This window comes from Nipponia nippon, unplaced genomic scaffold (genome assembly GCF_047370975.1).
Source record: "Nipponia nippon isolate SJK-2023a ecotype South Korea unplaced genomic scaffold, ASM4737097v1 scaffold_9, whole genome shotgun sequence".
NCBI lineage: Eukaryota > Metazoa > Chordata > Aves > Pelecaniformes > Threskiornithidae > Nipponia > Nipponia nippon.
This window is the reverse complement of record NW_028262413.1, coordinates 28,161,609-28,178,471: the sequence shown is the minus strand read 5'-3', so window position 1 is coordinate 28,178,471 and position 16,863 is coordinate 28,161,609. Positions and strand designations below refer to the sequence as shown.

Sequence of the window (16,863 nt, the reverse complement as noted above, 5' to 3'; positions counted from 1 at the left end):
GCTTGTGCCCTGGCCCAGAACCGCCCTGGCCCAGAACCGCGCTGGCCCACGGCAGGTGGAAGCGAACGCTCCCTCTGTTGCATTTATTTCCTTGTTCAAGCTGTTATGAGGGATCAAACCGTATTAACATTGCATATTAGATGTACAGCTACTCGGGACCACGCTTTTATCTATTGTTACGTGTACATTACTATTTATGGCTATCACTGAATATACTCAATACATTACTTCCATTGCCTCCGTTTGTATCCATCATTATACATCCTGTGCGTTACTTTCCCTGCTCTGGCGCTATTTATGGGTCTGGTATGCATTCTGTGCATTACTTCCATTGCATCTGTTTATATTCATCATTTCCTCCAGACATATGACCCAAGTATCACTTTTGTTCCCAAAAAATTATTCAAAATTTCTTTGCAAGATGCAAGGATGAAAGATGATGGACTGGCCATAAAAATGTCCACCAGCACCATCTCGGAAACCACCAGGCCTTGGCACACCAGGCGGTCTGGCTGTGAGGTCCCGGAGTCCCCACAGAAATCCTCCTGCGGTTTTGTCCTGGCTCGCTGTCCTTCTCCATCCCCTTCCCCTGCTACCTCTGCAAGTGGGGCTGGTTGCTGGGGACCACCCAAAGTACGTCACCCCCGAAATGAAGGGGTGCGGTGCTGGGAGCTGATCCCGCACAGCTCCCCTGGCAGCAGTGCCGAGCTCCCTCCTGCTGGCCCTGGGCCAGCACATCCCCGTCCGGTGGAAACATTTCCAGTGGGCTCGCTTGGGCCTGGGCCAGGCTGCAAAGAGTCATTTGCTGGGTATTTACAATTCATCATCTCTCATGTCATCACCTCCCTAGTGCTGACGGTGCTGGGCAACCTTACAACTACAAGCGGGGCTGCTGCTACCGTTGCGATGCCACTGGGGTGGGGCTGGGGCTGGGACCTGCTGGAGGGATGGGCCGGGGCCCCGGGGCCAGGATGGCACCGCCAGCTGGCAGCTCTCAGGGAAAGGGCTGCACGTAGATTTGCCTCCCAGGCTGATGCCACAGCCCTGGCCGGGGCTGAGCTGCCAGGGTTCCCATCGCTGCCTCTCCCCGCCGGCGAACGCCCCGTCCTCCTGCCCGTGAGGTGCGGCAGCACTACTGCTCCCACGGCTCGCTTGCCAATGTGCGCCAGCTCACTCGCAGCCTCCTCGGACGGTGTTTCTCAGAAACCAATTCCTGCTCCTCACAGCCGTGCTGAGAAAGCCATCAAAGAAAGCAAAACACTGCATGCGAAACAAAATACAGTCTAAGGGGCTTAATTATACCAGGGCTGAAAAGACTTCAGCTCATTAGAGTGCTCGGCAGCCGGCCTTATTTGGCTGTGTTCTGTGCTGAAATTTCAGCTCTGCCCGTGCGTGCAGCCGTGTGCTGGTCCCTGCAGGGTGCGGGTGAGAGCCGAATCCTGCCGCAAGGCCCCACGCACAGCTCCCGCATCAGCCTGGGCCTCCCCCAGGCCAAATTCTGCCTCTCCACCAGCAGGAAGGGGACTGCACCTGCAACATGTTTGGCTCCATGCTGTTGTTGCTGCACTGGCCTCAGCGGAGGGGCAGCGGCCAGAGCTGCTAGGAGCAATGCAGCATCAATGGCTAAAATATAAGCAAAGAAGTGATAGATGAATGAAGCAAAATCTGCATGGTGTTAAAGACGAGACAAGCCCACTTGCATAGAATTAAAGTCTAGACACACCCCACACGTTATTAGTTCTCAGCTAAATTTAAATCCGTGATAAATACAATCCCTGACAAAAACATCCGTAATCTTAATAGCCAGAGTCACAGAAGAGCTTTGGGAGAAAGACAATGAATAAGCTGAAAAATTCTGGGCTAAGATGAGCTTTAAATCACTTCTGGTTCCCATTTACCTCTGGCTGTTTCAGAGAGGAATATTCATGCTTCAAGGTGAGGCGGATATCAAGAGATGCCCTTCTAAAAATTACTCAAATCGTGATTTTGGTGTGAGCTGAGGTCACCAACCCATGCATGGCTTTACCGCAACCGTTGCGCATCCCCCCCACAGTGGCCGGACTCGTGCCGCATCAGCGAACCTCAGCCCAAAGCTAGGGCTGCCCTTGCGGCCATCCCGCGTCTGCCGCCCCATGGCGCCACGGTGCCCTGCACTGGGGCCGTGGGTGCCGGCCGGGCAAGGGGCTGCAGCCACCTGAGGTGAGCTTGGGTGACTCTGGGGACGGGGCTTGGTGTCACCGGGGGAGAGATGGCAGTGGCCACTCTCAGCAACTGCTGCCTGCAGGGGAAGTGACTGAGACAAAATGCCACCAAGGACTTTCCAAAAATTGAAGCCCTCCAGATTTCCTCTGAGGACGACCCTGAAACGTGCCCGAGCACCCCTCCAGGGTGCCCAGCCATGGCCCCAGCATGAGCTGCCAGGCAGGATCAGACTGCATGGCTGTGACGCACAGGCCAGGCCAGCCCAGGGAGAGCTGCAGCCCTCTGGCATGAACACGGCTCTCATTTCTCACATAAAAAAAGAATCGATAAGAAAGGAGCAGATGCTGGACTCACTGCCCTTAGGCAATGAGCAATCCAGTGCAAACCACAGCAAAAATCATGCTCAGAGCCATGGCATCCACTGACCCCTGTCCTCACCACCCCGCTGCCAGGGGACAAGGGCTCCAAAGTACAACCCCTTCCCCAGGGAAGGTGCTAGACTTGGCCCAAGGGGTGCAGATGGGCGCACTGGCGCCACGCTGCCTTGGTGCTAAATGCAGCAGGACCTGCCGAGTGTCTCTGGCTGGGATCAGTGCTGGGAAGAAAGATGCTATTATGGGCCTGTGCCTGGAAACGCGGCCCAGGGCTGGGCTGGAGTGCTGATGTGCATGGGGATCGCTCTGTTGTGAGAGGCACAGGCTGCCCTGGTGCAGGAGGAACAGCCCCGGGGCAACCAAGCCCAGGAGATAACCCAGGAGGGAGCCCAGGCTCTGCGCCTGGGTTTGCTCCAGAGGCTGCTGCTGCCCTTCTGCCCTGAGGGGTGGGCAGCACGCCTGGCCGTGCCCTCCACTGTCACCGCTGTCCCTGGGCTGTCCTCTGCTCACTGCCCCATGGGGTGCCCAGTGGTTGGGGCCGGGCCGGTGCTCCTCAGCACTGAGCAATCTGCCACACTGACAGTGAGCAAGTAGCAAAAATCCCCGAGTCAGCTATAACCCCCACCTGGCAGCCATAAATTACAGCGTGGGAGACGTTCACCCTTGAACCAGATGCTTTCGAGAGCATTGAACGACAACGGGCAATTTAGGACTAAGCGAGCCGTATCTCCGGGGGGGGAGCTGTGGGTGGAACTGCAGTGCTCTGGGGGCTCAGCAAGGCTGGGGGAGCACATCCCCACCCCGTCCATCCCTGCAGGAGCTGACCTTGCTGCAGTGCCATGGCAGCACGGCCTGTGCTCCCAGCTCCACAGAGGAGCGAGCCTGACCCCTGCAGCGCTGGGCTCCCACACCACAGGCTCACCCCCATCTCTGTCCTGCTGGCTTTGCATGAAGCTGCCGAGACACAGCTCTTGGAGTCAGTGCTCTCATCTCCTCCAAGCTGCTCCAGCTAAATCAAATTTTATTGAACTTGACTACATTTTAGAGATAAAGACTCCAGGTTTACAAATAAATATTTAACAACCTTTCCTGCTGCTAAAAGAGTTGCTTATCCAGACCCCGGGCTCTGCACTAAGTGTTCCTGTAGCTATCTGCAAAGCAGCAAAACAAAGGGAGAAGCTTTAATTTGCCAAACACGTTTGTGCCCATTTCCTCCTCTCTCCATCATTCCCCCGGCGTCCAGCACGCACCGTTGGGCCCTTTTGCTTTGTCTCTCCTTGCTCCGCACCCCACCTGCTCCCTCCTCCTCCTCTTTTCCCACCCAGTCCCTAGAGCACAGGCATCGGTAGGAGCTGCTCTCCTCCCCGGTGCCCCGGGACGGGCGGGGGTGGGTGGGAGCAGAGGCCGGCACGCAGAGCAGGGGGGGCAGTTTCCCTCCTTGGACCACGCCGCTTCAAAACAGAGAGGGAGAGCCTGAAGTAAGCCCTGAGCGCTGCCAGGGCTGCTGGGGAGCGGATGGGGCGGCTGGAGGCACAGTGCTGGCCTGGGTGATGGAAAGCTGCCGTCACATTTCCTCTGGGCCTTCACTAATGGTTGGGCTGTTAACGAAAGGCATGAAAAGAGGCCACCACAGTGCAACGGGCTGCCCTGTGTCCTGTCCTGGCCCCAAATGCCACAGCAGCAGCACAGGAGGATGTGAGAAGTGGGGGAGAAACGGGCAGAAGCCGAGAAGGACCTCCCAGCAGGAGGTGGGGACCTCCCAGTTCAGAGTGGTGGGGACACATGAGCAAGTCATGCAAGGCAATGACCACGGCAGGTTAGCCAGAGAAAACCCACCTCCAGCCCCACCAGCCACAGGCTGCCCCAGGTCACTGGCTCCCGCTCACCCACGTCAAGGCATGGCTCTCCAGCCCGGAGCTTTTGCTCAGCCTTCTGAAGTATCTGCTTTCAGCTGCTCTGAGGCGGGAGCCTGGAATAGGTGTGCCGCAACCTGATCTGCTCTGGCAGTTGCTCTGAGGCTGTAAAAGAGCACGAAGCGGTATTTAAGATGCAAATCCCCTTCCGGCACTGACACGCCTGGCTGGCACCAGATACCCCCAGCAGCCCGCCTGCGGGACTGCCCTGCAAAGGCATTGCCTCATGGCAACCGGCTCTTCTACCCAAAGTGTTTCATCGTGGCAACTGGCTCTTCTACCAAAAATGTGGTGCCCCAGTGCTGCAGGGGATTAAGGCAGGGAAGCACCAAGCCAAAGAGCAAGAAGAGCAGAAAAAAAAGGGAGGAGGATGCACAGGGGAGAAAAGCCCTACAGTGGGCTGAGGGGCCGGGACGCTGGAGGGGGGAGGCTTTGGCCCAGCCCTCCACTGCTTTAGCTCTGGGATGTGGATCTGCTTGACTCCATGTGGGGACAGATATGCATGGTGGAGGGACAACCAGCGATGGCCCAGAGTCAACCTGGAGAGGTTATCGGAGCAGGGTGATGGGAAGGAGATCCCGGTTGTCTCTGCAGGACACTGAAGCTCAGAGCAGTTTTTGCTCAGGCTGTTTCTTGCTGCAATCACATCTGTGCAAGAGCGGCTCACCCTCCTCGCACCTTTGCTCCCTCGTTTGTAACGTCTTTTCTCTATCTTTGGCTGCAGATGCTTCAGTGCCCCATCAGCAAAGAAAACATCCTGACAAGTGATCAATAAGTAATTGCAAAGGCAGCTGCGGATGCTGGGGGTGTAAAGCCCTGAGCTAGCAAGAGATAAATGAGGAGTGTAAGGGTGCAGCGCACCGTGGAGCTCGGGCTTGGAGCCAGCCACGCTCCCCTACTCATCGACCGAGGTGGCCAGGACCCGGGCTGGCCCACCGCTGCCGCAGCCGCTGCCGGTTGGTGGTTCAACGTTTCCCATGTCAGGCAAGCCAGGAGGAGGATGGGATTATCTTCTGCCTGCAAGACAAAGCGCAGGAGAGCTGTGTTTCCTGGGGGAATATCTCCCAAGGGTCAGCCTTGGGACTCCAGCACCGGAGATGTTTTGGGCTGGGTCAGCAGGAGGATGGTGTGCACTGGGAAGCTGGGAAGGACATGCACAGCTAGTTGAATGGGGCTTCTCCTTTTTCTTTATTTCGGCAAATCTCCTTGGGATTCCCGTCTCTGTGGACATGGTCTGGGTCACCAGGATGTTTGAGGTGCTCACCCAAAGGCACCCAGCTCAGCAGGTACTTGAGTGATGAACGCGCGCTGAGCAGAGGCAGCTTCAGTATGGCATGTAGGGCCTCTGTAGATGTTTTTTTCTTCCCTGTCTGTAGCTGTGACAGGATGGAAAAATCCCAGCCTCTTCCTAGGGCTACAGAAACACTTGTAACGGAGAGGTGAAAGAAAGGTCTGTCCAATGAATGTCTTCTGGGAGAGCCGCCAGTGTCACGATGACATTGCGAAGGCATCCCCTGCCCTCTGCCTCGAAGTGCCTGCGGCCAGCAAGGCGTCGCAGGACACAGCTGTCCCCAACGCCCTTCGGGGAGAGCAGGGCATCGGCAGCTGCCAGAGCCTGGGCCACCGTCCCGCTCCTGCTCATGCAGGGAGAAATCTGCCTTCTCCTCCCAGCACAGCCCAGCTATGGCTGGCAGCCACCCTTTCTTGTTGCACTGGAGAGAGGATGGTTTTCTTCCTGGGAATGGGCTCGAGTGGTACTTGAACACCTTCTGCGCTCCTCAGGAGCGCTCCAAGCAGCCCTGGCACCTACCCTGGGCAGCAGCAGTAGATTTTGGGCTGGAGGATGGGGGACAGCCCAGGCAGCTCTGCCGTCCTGCCCACCGGCTCCACACAGCCCCAGTGCTGCTGGGGCGGCTCTGCGTGGATCAGCACGCTGTGGCAGCGCTGCTGAATCAGCCGGAGCGCAGCTGTACGGTGCCTGTGCTAAACCCTGCATTTGTGTCAGGGGCAGGACACCACCTGATCTAGCATAAAGTGGCTGGTACAAAGTCACCCTGCTGCCAGAGCGCGTTTCCTCCAGATCAGGAGCAGATGGCATTTCTCTATGGGCTCATCTCGATGCTTGGTCTGGGAACTGGTGGCTTCCCACCCCCCAGACCCAGGCACCAGACCCCGAGGACAGTCCCTGTGCTGCAGCCAGCGCCTGCGTCCCAGCAGCAAGGTGGGCAGGCCCTGCCAGGCTGAGCCGCTGCTCCTGGCAGTCCCAATGCACAAACCACACCTGGGGACACGACAAAGGGCCTCGCAGGGGCGGCTGTCTGGCACCAAGACAAGCTGCTCCCTCCCTCCCACTCCCTGCCTGGGGACATCCCGTCCCCTCCAGCCATCAGCCTCTGACAAAAGGTGTCCCATGGCTCTGCAGTCCCATGGCTCTGCAGCGCCCTGGAGCTCTGCTCAGCACCCGGAGCGGGGCTGGGGCACCCGTCAGCTCCAGCAGCAGAGAACCAGGGCCACAAGCAGAGATGGGGGAGCATCCCTGGTGCTTTCTGCCCTCCTTTACCCAGGGCCGGCTCAGCAGGACAGCAAACAGCAAACCAGCCCAACACCCTGGCCCCATGAGCAACCTCACTCCACAGGGCCATAAGGGGACATCGCTGAAGCTTTGCGATGTGACCCCCTCTAACAGCCACAAGTCCAAGCCGCTGTGTCCTCACTGTGTCCCTGCCACTGCCTGAAGGTGGAAACCCCAGATCAAAGTCCCAAACACTGCACAGATGCAGCAAGTGGGGACCAGGGAGCGTGTCCCAAGCCTGCAGTGCTACAGAGCAACGCTGCTGCCAGGGACTGGTCATGTTCTGTACGTTTAATTTAAGCCTAGACCATACTTACGGCACCACTTCTGTTCCCATGCCACATCCCTTAAATACCCCGACAACCAGTGCAGGATACCTAGAAATGTATAAGGGCTGCTCCGAGTGCTGCGTCTTTCCCTGGAAACCTTTGGGATAATAGCGAGAAAACTTCAGAGGACATCATAAACCTGGCAGCTCCGCTGACTCCAGGGGAACCTGCTGATTTGCCTCCCTTTAGGACCAGCCCTGATATTTTTATACTGCTGCCTAAAATAAGCGGCCTCGGAAGCCTTTTGGGAGAGGCCGACTGCAGCCCAGCCCAGCAAAGATGGCTCTCTGATAACCCGTTGGCGGGACAAGCTGCACGGGGCAATGAGGGTGCATGTGCCGTGCTGCCAGGACCAATGGCCCCGCGAGCGCCGGGCGGCATCGGCAGAGCTGTCCCTGCCCCGTCTCCTGCAGGGATGCAGGGGCAGAGCAGGGTGGCAGGCTCGGGCAGGGGCATGGCTGCGTTTCAAGGCACTGTGAGAGACAAAAGCCCCGGTCCTCTCCATCCAGCTCCTTCCCGCAAGCCAGATCTCTCTCTCTCCCCCCCTCCCAGTTATTATTTTCGTTCACATAATAACAAATTTAGTGCCGCAGGAATTTCCAGAAAGAGAGAAGTGGAGAAAAAAGGGAGCCAAAGAAAGCATGAGCAATGGCAAATGCAGGGAGAAGATTCCTCTTCCCAGCCTGGCTTTCTCTGTGCTGGTTTTACATGTATAATTCTTTTTTCTTTCCCCCTTTCTCGCTTGTTTGATTTTTGCATTATTTATGGCTTGTCTTCAGGGCCTGTATTTGCTGTTATTGTTTCATTCAACAATAAAGTAGATTAGATAAAAACAAACTGTGCTGAGCCATGGCTGAGCCCGCCTGTCCTGCAGTCAGCCGTACCCACGAAGCCTGGCAGAGCGGGCGCTGTGGGTGCGAGTGGCCGGGCAGTGCCAGCCACCTGGGGACGAGGGGTCACCGCCTCGCCAGCCCTTCCCAGCCCACATCCCTGTGGGTGGGGAGGTGCTGTGGCCTGGCCAGGATTTGGGCTCTGGGTGCTGCCAGCCCTGCAGATATGTGTCCTCTGCAGGTATGGGGGCTGCACACAGAGCTCCTGGGGTCCTGGCACTGCAACCCAAACCTCAAACATCCCCCAAGCAAGAAGGAAAAGGTGGGAAATGCCGGCTGAGAGGAGAAAACGAAGCAGTGGAAACTCTGGGATTTTTTAGAGCCATTTCATGAAATTCAACGTGCTGATTTCACTAGCGAGGGTGCCCCAAGTTGAGCTGGCACTGGCTGCGGGTGCTGTGCCCCAGCAAATCTCAGCCCCAGGCGCTTTGGGAACACATCCCGGGAGGCGCAACACCGTCCTGCAGTGTTGTGCCGGGGAAGGGCTCAGTGCAGGGCGGGCAGTGCTGGCCCGCGGCTGCAAAGCAGCTGGAGCAGGGGCGAAAAGCACGATCGGTTTAATGCCTATGATAAGGGCTGTCAGCACGCCGGCAGCCTCAGCTGCGCCGCAGGGAGCTGCGCCGTTCCCCAGCCTTTTCTGTCTTCCAGCGGGCAGCGTGCTGAGTCTGTGGGCACAGAGAAAAAGGAGGCACCCACCGTGGGGATGGAGCGGTTCCCCTGCTGCCCTCAGCGGAGGGCTGCTTTGGGGTGGTTTTGTTGTGTTTTGCTTTAGCTGAAAGAGATGCTTTCCACCCCTTCCTCCTTCTCCCCAGTGATGTTGATAATAATGCAGAGACTGCACTCTGGGCTGTAGGTGAGAACAAAAGTAATCACAGGGAAATACAGTGCATAGAAATTAAATCGGAAATGCAAGACCAGGGTTTCCATTTCGGCTGAGCTTCTGTATCATTTCCCATTGAAAAGGATAAACATGCTGAGCACAAATCAGTTTAATGGCAGCACCTAATGGCAGCACAATTCCACGTTTCCCAGAGCAAATCGTAGCTCAAGCCCAAAGCGGCAGCACGATACACAGCATGCCAGCTCCGTGGGACGGCCATGGCATGGCACAGCCCCAGCTGAGCACTGGGGGACCACCAGGGCTCCCGCAGGACTTTCCACCCTTGGCAGCAGTGCTGAAATAACCTGGCTCACCAGGGCGCAAGACGGGCTGGTGTCCGGGCTTTGGGATGCGAGCGGGCCCTTGCCTGGCCAAGTCCCAGCAGAAAAGAGGTGTCTCATTGGATGTCCCTCACATCCCTGAGGTCCTGGCAGCAGACTCAGACCCACTGGGAGCTTGCGGAGCTGTGCCAGACTGCTCCCCCAGCATGGGCTGGGCAAGGAGGTTTTCGTCCTGCTCACCACTGTGGCCCCAATTCCTTTCCTGCGCCTGGCTCCAGCAGCGCACGTTCATTTAAAGCATGGCTACAGCTCCCATTTATTTTTTCTACCCAATCCTCGTTGCTGTGCCTTGCTCCATGGTACAGTGCACAAGCTGCTTGCCAGTGGAGCTGGGGCAGAATCAAGCCACCAGGCCAGTGCTTACCTGTAATGCCCTCCCTGGCTCCCCAGGCTCACATTTTGGGTTAGACCATATCGATTTGGCTCTCTGCAACTGCCCCCAATCCAAAGGGGCGGTGGGGAAACACCGGGTTCAGGTACGGGAGGGAGAGGTTTGTCCACGTGCCTGCGCAGAGGGAAGAGCCTCTGAGAGTGCTCAGACTTTGCTCGCCACCCCCAGGTTGCCTCTGAGGTCTAAATCAGTTGTTTCCCATTTCACACTCGACATCTCAAATCCAAACAAAGAGCTGAAAGAATAGATCACGTCAAAATATTTCTGCTTCTCCCTCCTACGAGAATTCCCCATCAGAGACCAATCCAATTAAGGTGCTGGTTATGAAATTAACCATAATTACAAGAGTGATATTTAATGTGTTGCAGTCTGATGAAGAAACAGAATGGAAATGACAAAAAAAAAGAAATTGTGGGTCCTGCTGAGATAACTAAGAGCAATGTGGGGTGGCGGGAGGGAAAGGGCTGCCAGGGGAGCGAGGGCTGTGCAGGGTGGCAGGGGCTGGGCCACACCATGGGTGCCCAGCCTGGAGACCCCACAGCAGCAAGGGCAGGGGCTGGGTGCTCATGGCACATCCCTCAAGGAGCAGTGGCCAGCCTGTGTCCCGAAGCAGGGGATCAGCCCAGCCTGATGGCTGCCAGCAAGTATTTTGCCATTTGGGCATCACTTGGATGGGTTGGGTCGCAGGAACCATGTCCCAGGAGGCACAGGTCAGTCCTGCACCTCCTCACCCTGTCCCCACTGCCTGTGGGGACCCTCCAGCTCATCCACAGGACTGTCCCCAGCTCAGGACACTGAGCCCAGCCCTGAGACAAGGGACATGAGCTTCAGTGGGCAAAGGCTTTTTGCTTTGTCCTCCTCTGGAGCCCAGGAGAGTCATGTCCACGGATGGACACATGTCCGCTGCAGGATGCCGTGGGCACCGAAAGGCTGACTGGCTTATAGAGACACAAGGAAAAAAATTATGGAAGAAAACATGCAGGACGGTTAAACAGAAGCCATTTCTGTGCTTAACCAGGAGAATGAGCGAAACCAAGCCAAGCTCCCTGGCCCCCGCGACAGGGATGCTGACCTGCTGCCTAGCCTGGTCCCATGCTCAGTTAGGAGATGCTGTTTGGATGAACTATGGGGCCATGGAGGGTAAGGGATGGTGGCTGAGGTGTTCGCGAGGCCAGAGGGAGGACTGAGCCACTGGCGGGGCTCATGGCAGGGCTCCCCCCCGACATGGCCATGCTGCTGCCAATGCATCAATACACTCTGTGCATTCTCCTGGCCGGGCAAGGCATGGCCTGGATGGATTCTGTTACTGACTCCTAACTGCTGCTCCCGCAAGGTGGGAATCTTGCCCCAGCACAGCTGTTAACTCCAGCAGTGTGGGGTCTCCACTCAAGCTGGGCTCTCCCCCCACTGTCCCTCCTTCCCGAGCCAGCCGGCACGACCTGCTGCTCTCAGGAATGGAGGGAGCCTTTGCTCCCTGCCTCGGCTAAACAGGAGATGAGGCCCTCTGTGGCATTTATCAGCATTTATTCAATTGCCCGGGTCAAGCTGACAATTAACGCTGCCCGCTCAGACACGGCCACCTTTGTGCGACCTGTCTTTCTCGTGGCTCGCCGTGCCAAGGTGGGGCACAGGCCACGCCGCACTGCTGATGGCACTCCCGGGGCTGGGGAAGCTACGGCTGGGGGGGGGGGGGGGGGGGGCGCTACTTGTGGTGTTTCTCCCCTTCCCCAAGCCAGTCCCGTCCTTGGATGCTCCTCTCCCTCTCTGTATCACACATGCCCTGACACTGTCCCAGAGGCTGCAGATTCAAACAGCCACCAAAACTGGCTGTTAGTAAGACATGTCCCCAGCCAGGGTCACGCAGCAAAGGCAGGGAAACCTCTCTCCATGCAGCCATTTCCCTCCGCAAGCTCCAATTTTACTCCCCCAGATGGAGAGACAGAGGGGGGGAAAAATTGACTTGGAAGAAAATTGAGGCCGTGGCCTTCAGTTGCTTTCTCCCTTTATTTTTCTTGCGTTGTTTGATTTGAGTTAAGCATTTGTAGCCCTATTCTCTCTCATCCCAGCCTTCCCCACTACCTGACAAGCTCATCTGGCTCTTTTCCCACCAAAAACCATTTCTGCTCATGTTAGGATAAACCCTTCTCCCTTCTCTTCTCAGAGTTTAGCAGAGAAGGGAGGGGAGCTGCTGACTCAGTGCATTGGATACATTTGAGAGCTGGGCAAAGACCCTCCCTTGCTGAGCTGTGCCACAGCTTGCACCGCTGGCTGTGCCCTCCTCTCGCCACCTCCAAACCACCGCCATGGTGGCCGGTGTCGAGCATAAAGGGTGAGTATGGGGACTCTTTGCTCACGTCAGCCTGCACCATGGAAGGAGAGTCAATACGAGCCAATGGCGCCGCTAACGTCTACCCCAGCGCCAGCACTGCCCAAGCGAACACCCCAAGGAGCCACAAGCCAAGGGGGGGACGCAAGGGCTGGCAGGGCTCAGCTGAGGTGACATGGAAAAGTGTCTCTCCAGCAGTTTCCACACCTGAAGCTTCTCAAAGGAGTTGGTGGAGTCACATTTTCCACCAGGATGGCCATGGAGATGTGCCCATTGCAACACGTCCTCCCCTGCCTCGAGGGGACGGGTCCAACCCCCAGCCCTGACACAGGTGTCACCCCAGAGCTATCACAGCACCCCCACCCAACAGCCATCCAACACACCCGGGCCCCTCGCTGCCCAATGACAACCACATACATGAGGCAACACCTGAGGGGGTGTATTAATCCTCATCGAACCACGATAGGTTCAGCTGTGCTTTATAATTCAGCAACTGTAATTACACTATAACTACACTATAATTGTGGCGTTATTATAAAGTGATTTATCAATCCCTGAAATTAAACCTCAAGTTACAGGATTTCATACTTGTTACATACATCAAGCAGTATAAACTTCAGCATCATTACAGTGACTGTATTAAGCAGGAAACTAAAGGAATAATAAGTCGTTCAGTCATGCTGTTAACCTTCCAGAGATATGAAACAGTGGTAATTAGAGGTATCACAGAGTAATTACGTTATAGGTGTAGAGTAACTGCAGCACGGTACAGTATTACAGAAGTATAACCATTCGTTTTGTAATTAATCCCTCCACAAAAAGGCTTGGAAAACCTGACTCTTCACCAGGTGCCGTAAACTCGGCTCCACTGTCTCCTCCAGTCGCTTCCTGCCCGTCCTGTGGGAGCCTCAGTGAAAGCTGGGGCTGCCCAAGCGCCTGGTGCAGGCACGTGCCCCTGCCCCTGGCCTTGACATCTCCAAGCTGCTGGCCAGGGGCTTACGGCTGAGAGAGAAGCCCCCTCCTGCCACCTGGTAACCTGCAAAGTCCCCGCCAGGGACACCGCTGCCTCCAGGGAGTGTCTGTCCCCACCCCAGAGCGGCAGTGCCAGGGAGGGAATGGAAGGCCCTGGCTATGGGGAAAACTGCCCCAGCATGTCTGCAAGGAAGACGTGGAAGCTTTAGCCCAGGGCCACATTTCTCTCTCGGCCTTGCTCACCAGCCTTGCTAGGCTAAGATCTTCAGAGACCACGTCTCCTCCATGGTATTCAGCTACTGAGCCAACGTGCTCCAGGAAGGAGCCAGGAGCAGCAGGCGAGAAGGCACGGCCAGCCCAGACATCTCCTCCCACCAAGCCCCAGCCCATGCTGCTGGGATGGGCGGAGGGCTGAGCGAGGCTTCGTGCACCAGGAGAGCGAGGCTGCCCTCGGCTCTGTGCCACCTGGGACAGGCACGGGCTGTTAGTGGCCATGGGGATTTGCAAGAGGTCCAGGAGACGGACAAAGCTGCACTTGAAACCGGGGAAGCAGAAGCGGAGGAAGGCTGGGGCTGTGGTGCGGGCGTGGGGCTGGAATAGCTGCCTTTGGGGTGGGGATGGGTCGGCAGTGCAGGCAGCCCTGGTGAGGTCCTTGCAGCCCCCGCAGCGGCGGGCTGGCTGGAGGCACAGCCACGCTGCTGCTCCGGCAGGCGTGAAGGTCAGGTCAGGGCTGCTGCAAGTGGCAGAGCGGGGAGGAGAGGGTTAAGGCTGGCGGGAGGGCTGGGATGGGGATGTGGAAGGGATATCATTTCAGAGTGGGGCTCCGGTAGGTGGTGCAGAGGAAGGGGAGATGGAGGGAGAAGGAGCAGATCTGTAGAGCAGGGCTGCTCCTGGGGATGCCTGAACTGCTCTGCCCCATGCTCACCCCGTGGGCCAAGACCCAGAGAACAGCGTGGGCTGGGGGGCAAGCGCAGGGCTGTCACACGGGTCCCCTGCTGCAGGCCAGCAGGTAGAGGCATTTGCTGGAAAGGGCGTTTGCTGGGGAAGGAGTGTGGATGGCGACTGCTTGGGTAGTAGCTGGGCTAGTGACAGGCAGGGAGAGGCAGCGGAGCCTCGGCTTCAACAACCAGCACGTACCCACGGTGAGGAGACCTGATCCCACCAGTGCCCACACTCACGCTGTCCCTCCCTCCTACTGCAAATCACTTTCACAGCACCAGCATTCTCATTTCTTCTCAGAGGCAGCACCTCCAGCACCTGGAGCGAAGCGTGCCTCTGCCCTTCGCTCAGAGCTATTTATACATCCAAGGCACAAGGTAAAAAATCCAATAACCTACACACAGCATCAGAGAGCAACAAGCAACAGCACTGCCCGGGAGGGCTCCCAAAGCCCTTCTGGCCAGCAGGCTCTTGGGCATCCTTGCAATCCCGGCTGCCCTGTGAAGCCCCTTCAACATTAACCTTCTTTTTTCTGCCAGATGCAAACCGAGGGCTGAGCCCACGCTGGCAGCCTGACCCTCCTCAGCATCTCCAATCCTCCAGGCTGGCTCCTGTGTGTGGGGCCCCACGGGGGGACCCTTCAGTGCCCCCACATCCCCCCCCAGAGCCTGAGGGATCATCCCATCCAGCAGCAACTCCCCATGGCCACAACTCACCTACCTCCAGGCTAGGGGGGCTGGTGATGGAGGGGTGAGCCCCCACCCCAAAAAATTACCCCTCATGACTCCTGCCTCCAGCCTGGTTGCTCAGGGCTGGTGGGCTCCCTCTGCCTGTATTTAACCCTTTGTGTCTCTGCCTTGGGGATATAGGCAGAAGGCCGATTCCTCCTCTTGAATTAACCCTTGCTGGCTGGGGAGCTGCGCACAGTCTGTTTGAGAACTGATCCCCCTGCTCCCCAGCAAGCCCTGGCAGCTAGCGCTGTCCCGGCCATACCCTACCTGAATATGTAATTTGCTCCAGGCTGGATAACTCATCTGCTGAGCTACCGGGGGGAGGAGGAGGGCTCCCACATGAGGATGCAGCTCTGCGCTCACCTCAGCACCACCGAGCCCCAGCCCTTGGCCGGGGGAGTCAGCCGCGGGTGGCCGGGACCCCAGCCCCGCACGCCGGCCTCGCCTGGCTGCAAGCTGCCCTTCCCGCAGGGGCTGGGCTGGGGCTGCGGGGAGCGGCTGGGGAGAGGCGCGGGGGGAAGATCAGCGGAGGGAGGACGCCCGGGCAGAGCAGGGCGGTGGAGGCGGCAGGACCAGCACCAGAGGGGCTGGAGGACAGCAAGGCACACGTTTCCGCCCCCCCCCCCCCCCCGCCCCACGGCGAGCAGCCCCGGCAGCCCCCGGCCCCGCTGTCCCTTCGCCGCCCGGCGGTGCCCGCACCGCTCCCCGCGACCCGCACCCCGGGGCGCGGCGCACACCCGGCACCGGCGGGCACCCGCGGCGCGCACGCACACACACACACCCGCAAACACACCCACGCACCCCCCCGCCCTCCCCGGTGCACGCACGAAGTTCCCAGCCCGGCGCCGCCGAGCACCGGCGCGGGTCCGGCCCGGGGGCACGGAGCCCCCCAGCTCCTCCGCACCGCCAGCCCCGGTCCCCCCGCTCCAGCATCCCCGTCTGTCTTACCCGCATCTCATTCTCGCCGGCGATCTCCTTCGGTCAGAAATGGCATCTCCCCCGGCCCCCACCCCCTCCGCCAAAACCTCCACCTGCAGTAACGCAGCTCCCCCTCTCCGCAGCGACAGCACGGGAAGCGGCGGCACTCCCGGGTCCGAGCCGCCCCCCCAGCCCCGAGCCCGGGGGAGGGCCGGGCCGGGCCGGGCCGGGCCGGGCACGGGGCCGCTCCGGGGCCGCCCTAGGGACGCGCGGCGACCGGCTGCTTCCCCTCCGCTCCCGCCGGGCGGCGGCCGGCGGCGCTGCGGGGCGGCGGCATCGCCCCACCGGGCGGGCTGGCACGGCCCGGGCTCCGCACGCCCGCTGCCGCCGGCCGGGTCTGCCGCGGCAGGGCCGGGCTGGAAGCCGCCGCCGCCGCCGCGCCGGCCCCCGCCTCCCCTCCGGGAGGAGCCGCCGGCGGGCGCGGGGCGGTGCGCGGAGCGGAGCGGGGACGGGAGCGGCGGCGGCAGCCGCGGCCAGACCCCTCCTCCCGCCGCCGCCCCCGCTCCAGCGCGGCGAGGCGAGGGGAGGCGAGGGGCGGGGGTGCGGGCCCCGCCGGGGCCGGGGCCGGGGCTGCGGGGCGGGAGCGGCGCCGCGTCCCCCGCGGGCAGGGGGCAGCGGTGCTTTTCGGGGAAGAGCCGCTGGCTCCCTCGCACGGGCGAGGGTGCTGCGGCACCGGCAGGGCGAGCGGCTGCCCCCGCCATCCGGCGGCGAACCGGGGCCGGTGGTGGCTGGTCGCCCCCGGCAGCCCTTGCAGGGAGGGGGGCCACCGGCAGTCCCCGCTCCTCCGCCGCTGGTGCAGCCTCCTTGCTCGCAGGGGACGGACTAGAGGAGCGCTGCCGGTCGCCCTTGCTTCAGTGCCCAACCCTGCCTGCTGAGGGAAGATGCCCGGCTACCCTGGAGATTTCAGAGTGGTCCGTCCTACAGCAGCTACCTCTGCAAAGCGTTTTGCTCCTCTTTTTTCACTGCCCCCCCCCCTCCAAGCACATCAGAGGAAAAGGGCTGCAAGGGGTGCGGGAGACGCCTCC

At 59.3% G+C, this 16,863-nt stretch overlaps 1 protein-coding gene across 6 annotated transcripts in view; it reads right to left on the bottom strand.

The window, feature by feature from the left end:
• Window positions 1-16,863, bottom strand: part of LINGO1 (leucine rich repeat and Ig domain containing 1) — a 166,292-nt gene that overhangs the window by 3,098 nt on the left and 146,331 nt on the right. The window contains exon 1 of one of the 6 annotated variants that reach the window (XM_087744671.1): window positions 15,809-15,943. The exons of 4 other annotated variants lie outside the window; for them this stretch is intronic. In XM_087744671.1, the coding sequence (XP_087600797.1) occupies window positions 15,809-15,814 (6 nt within the window). In that variant the 5' untranslated portion in view covers window positions 15,815-15,943. Of the gene's footprint in view, window positions 1-4,412; window positions 4,516-15,808; window positions 15,944-16,863 lie in introns of those variants that run through there. One more of the 6 variants, XM_087744673.1, reaches the window with a different exon arrangement.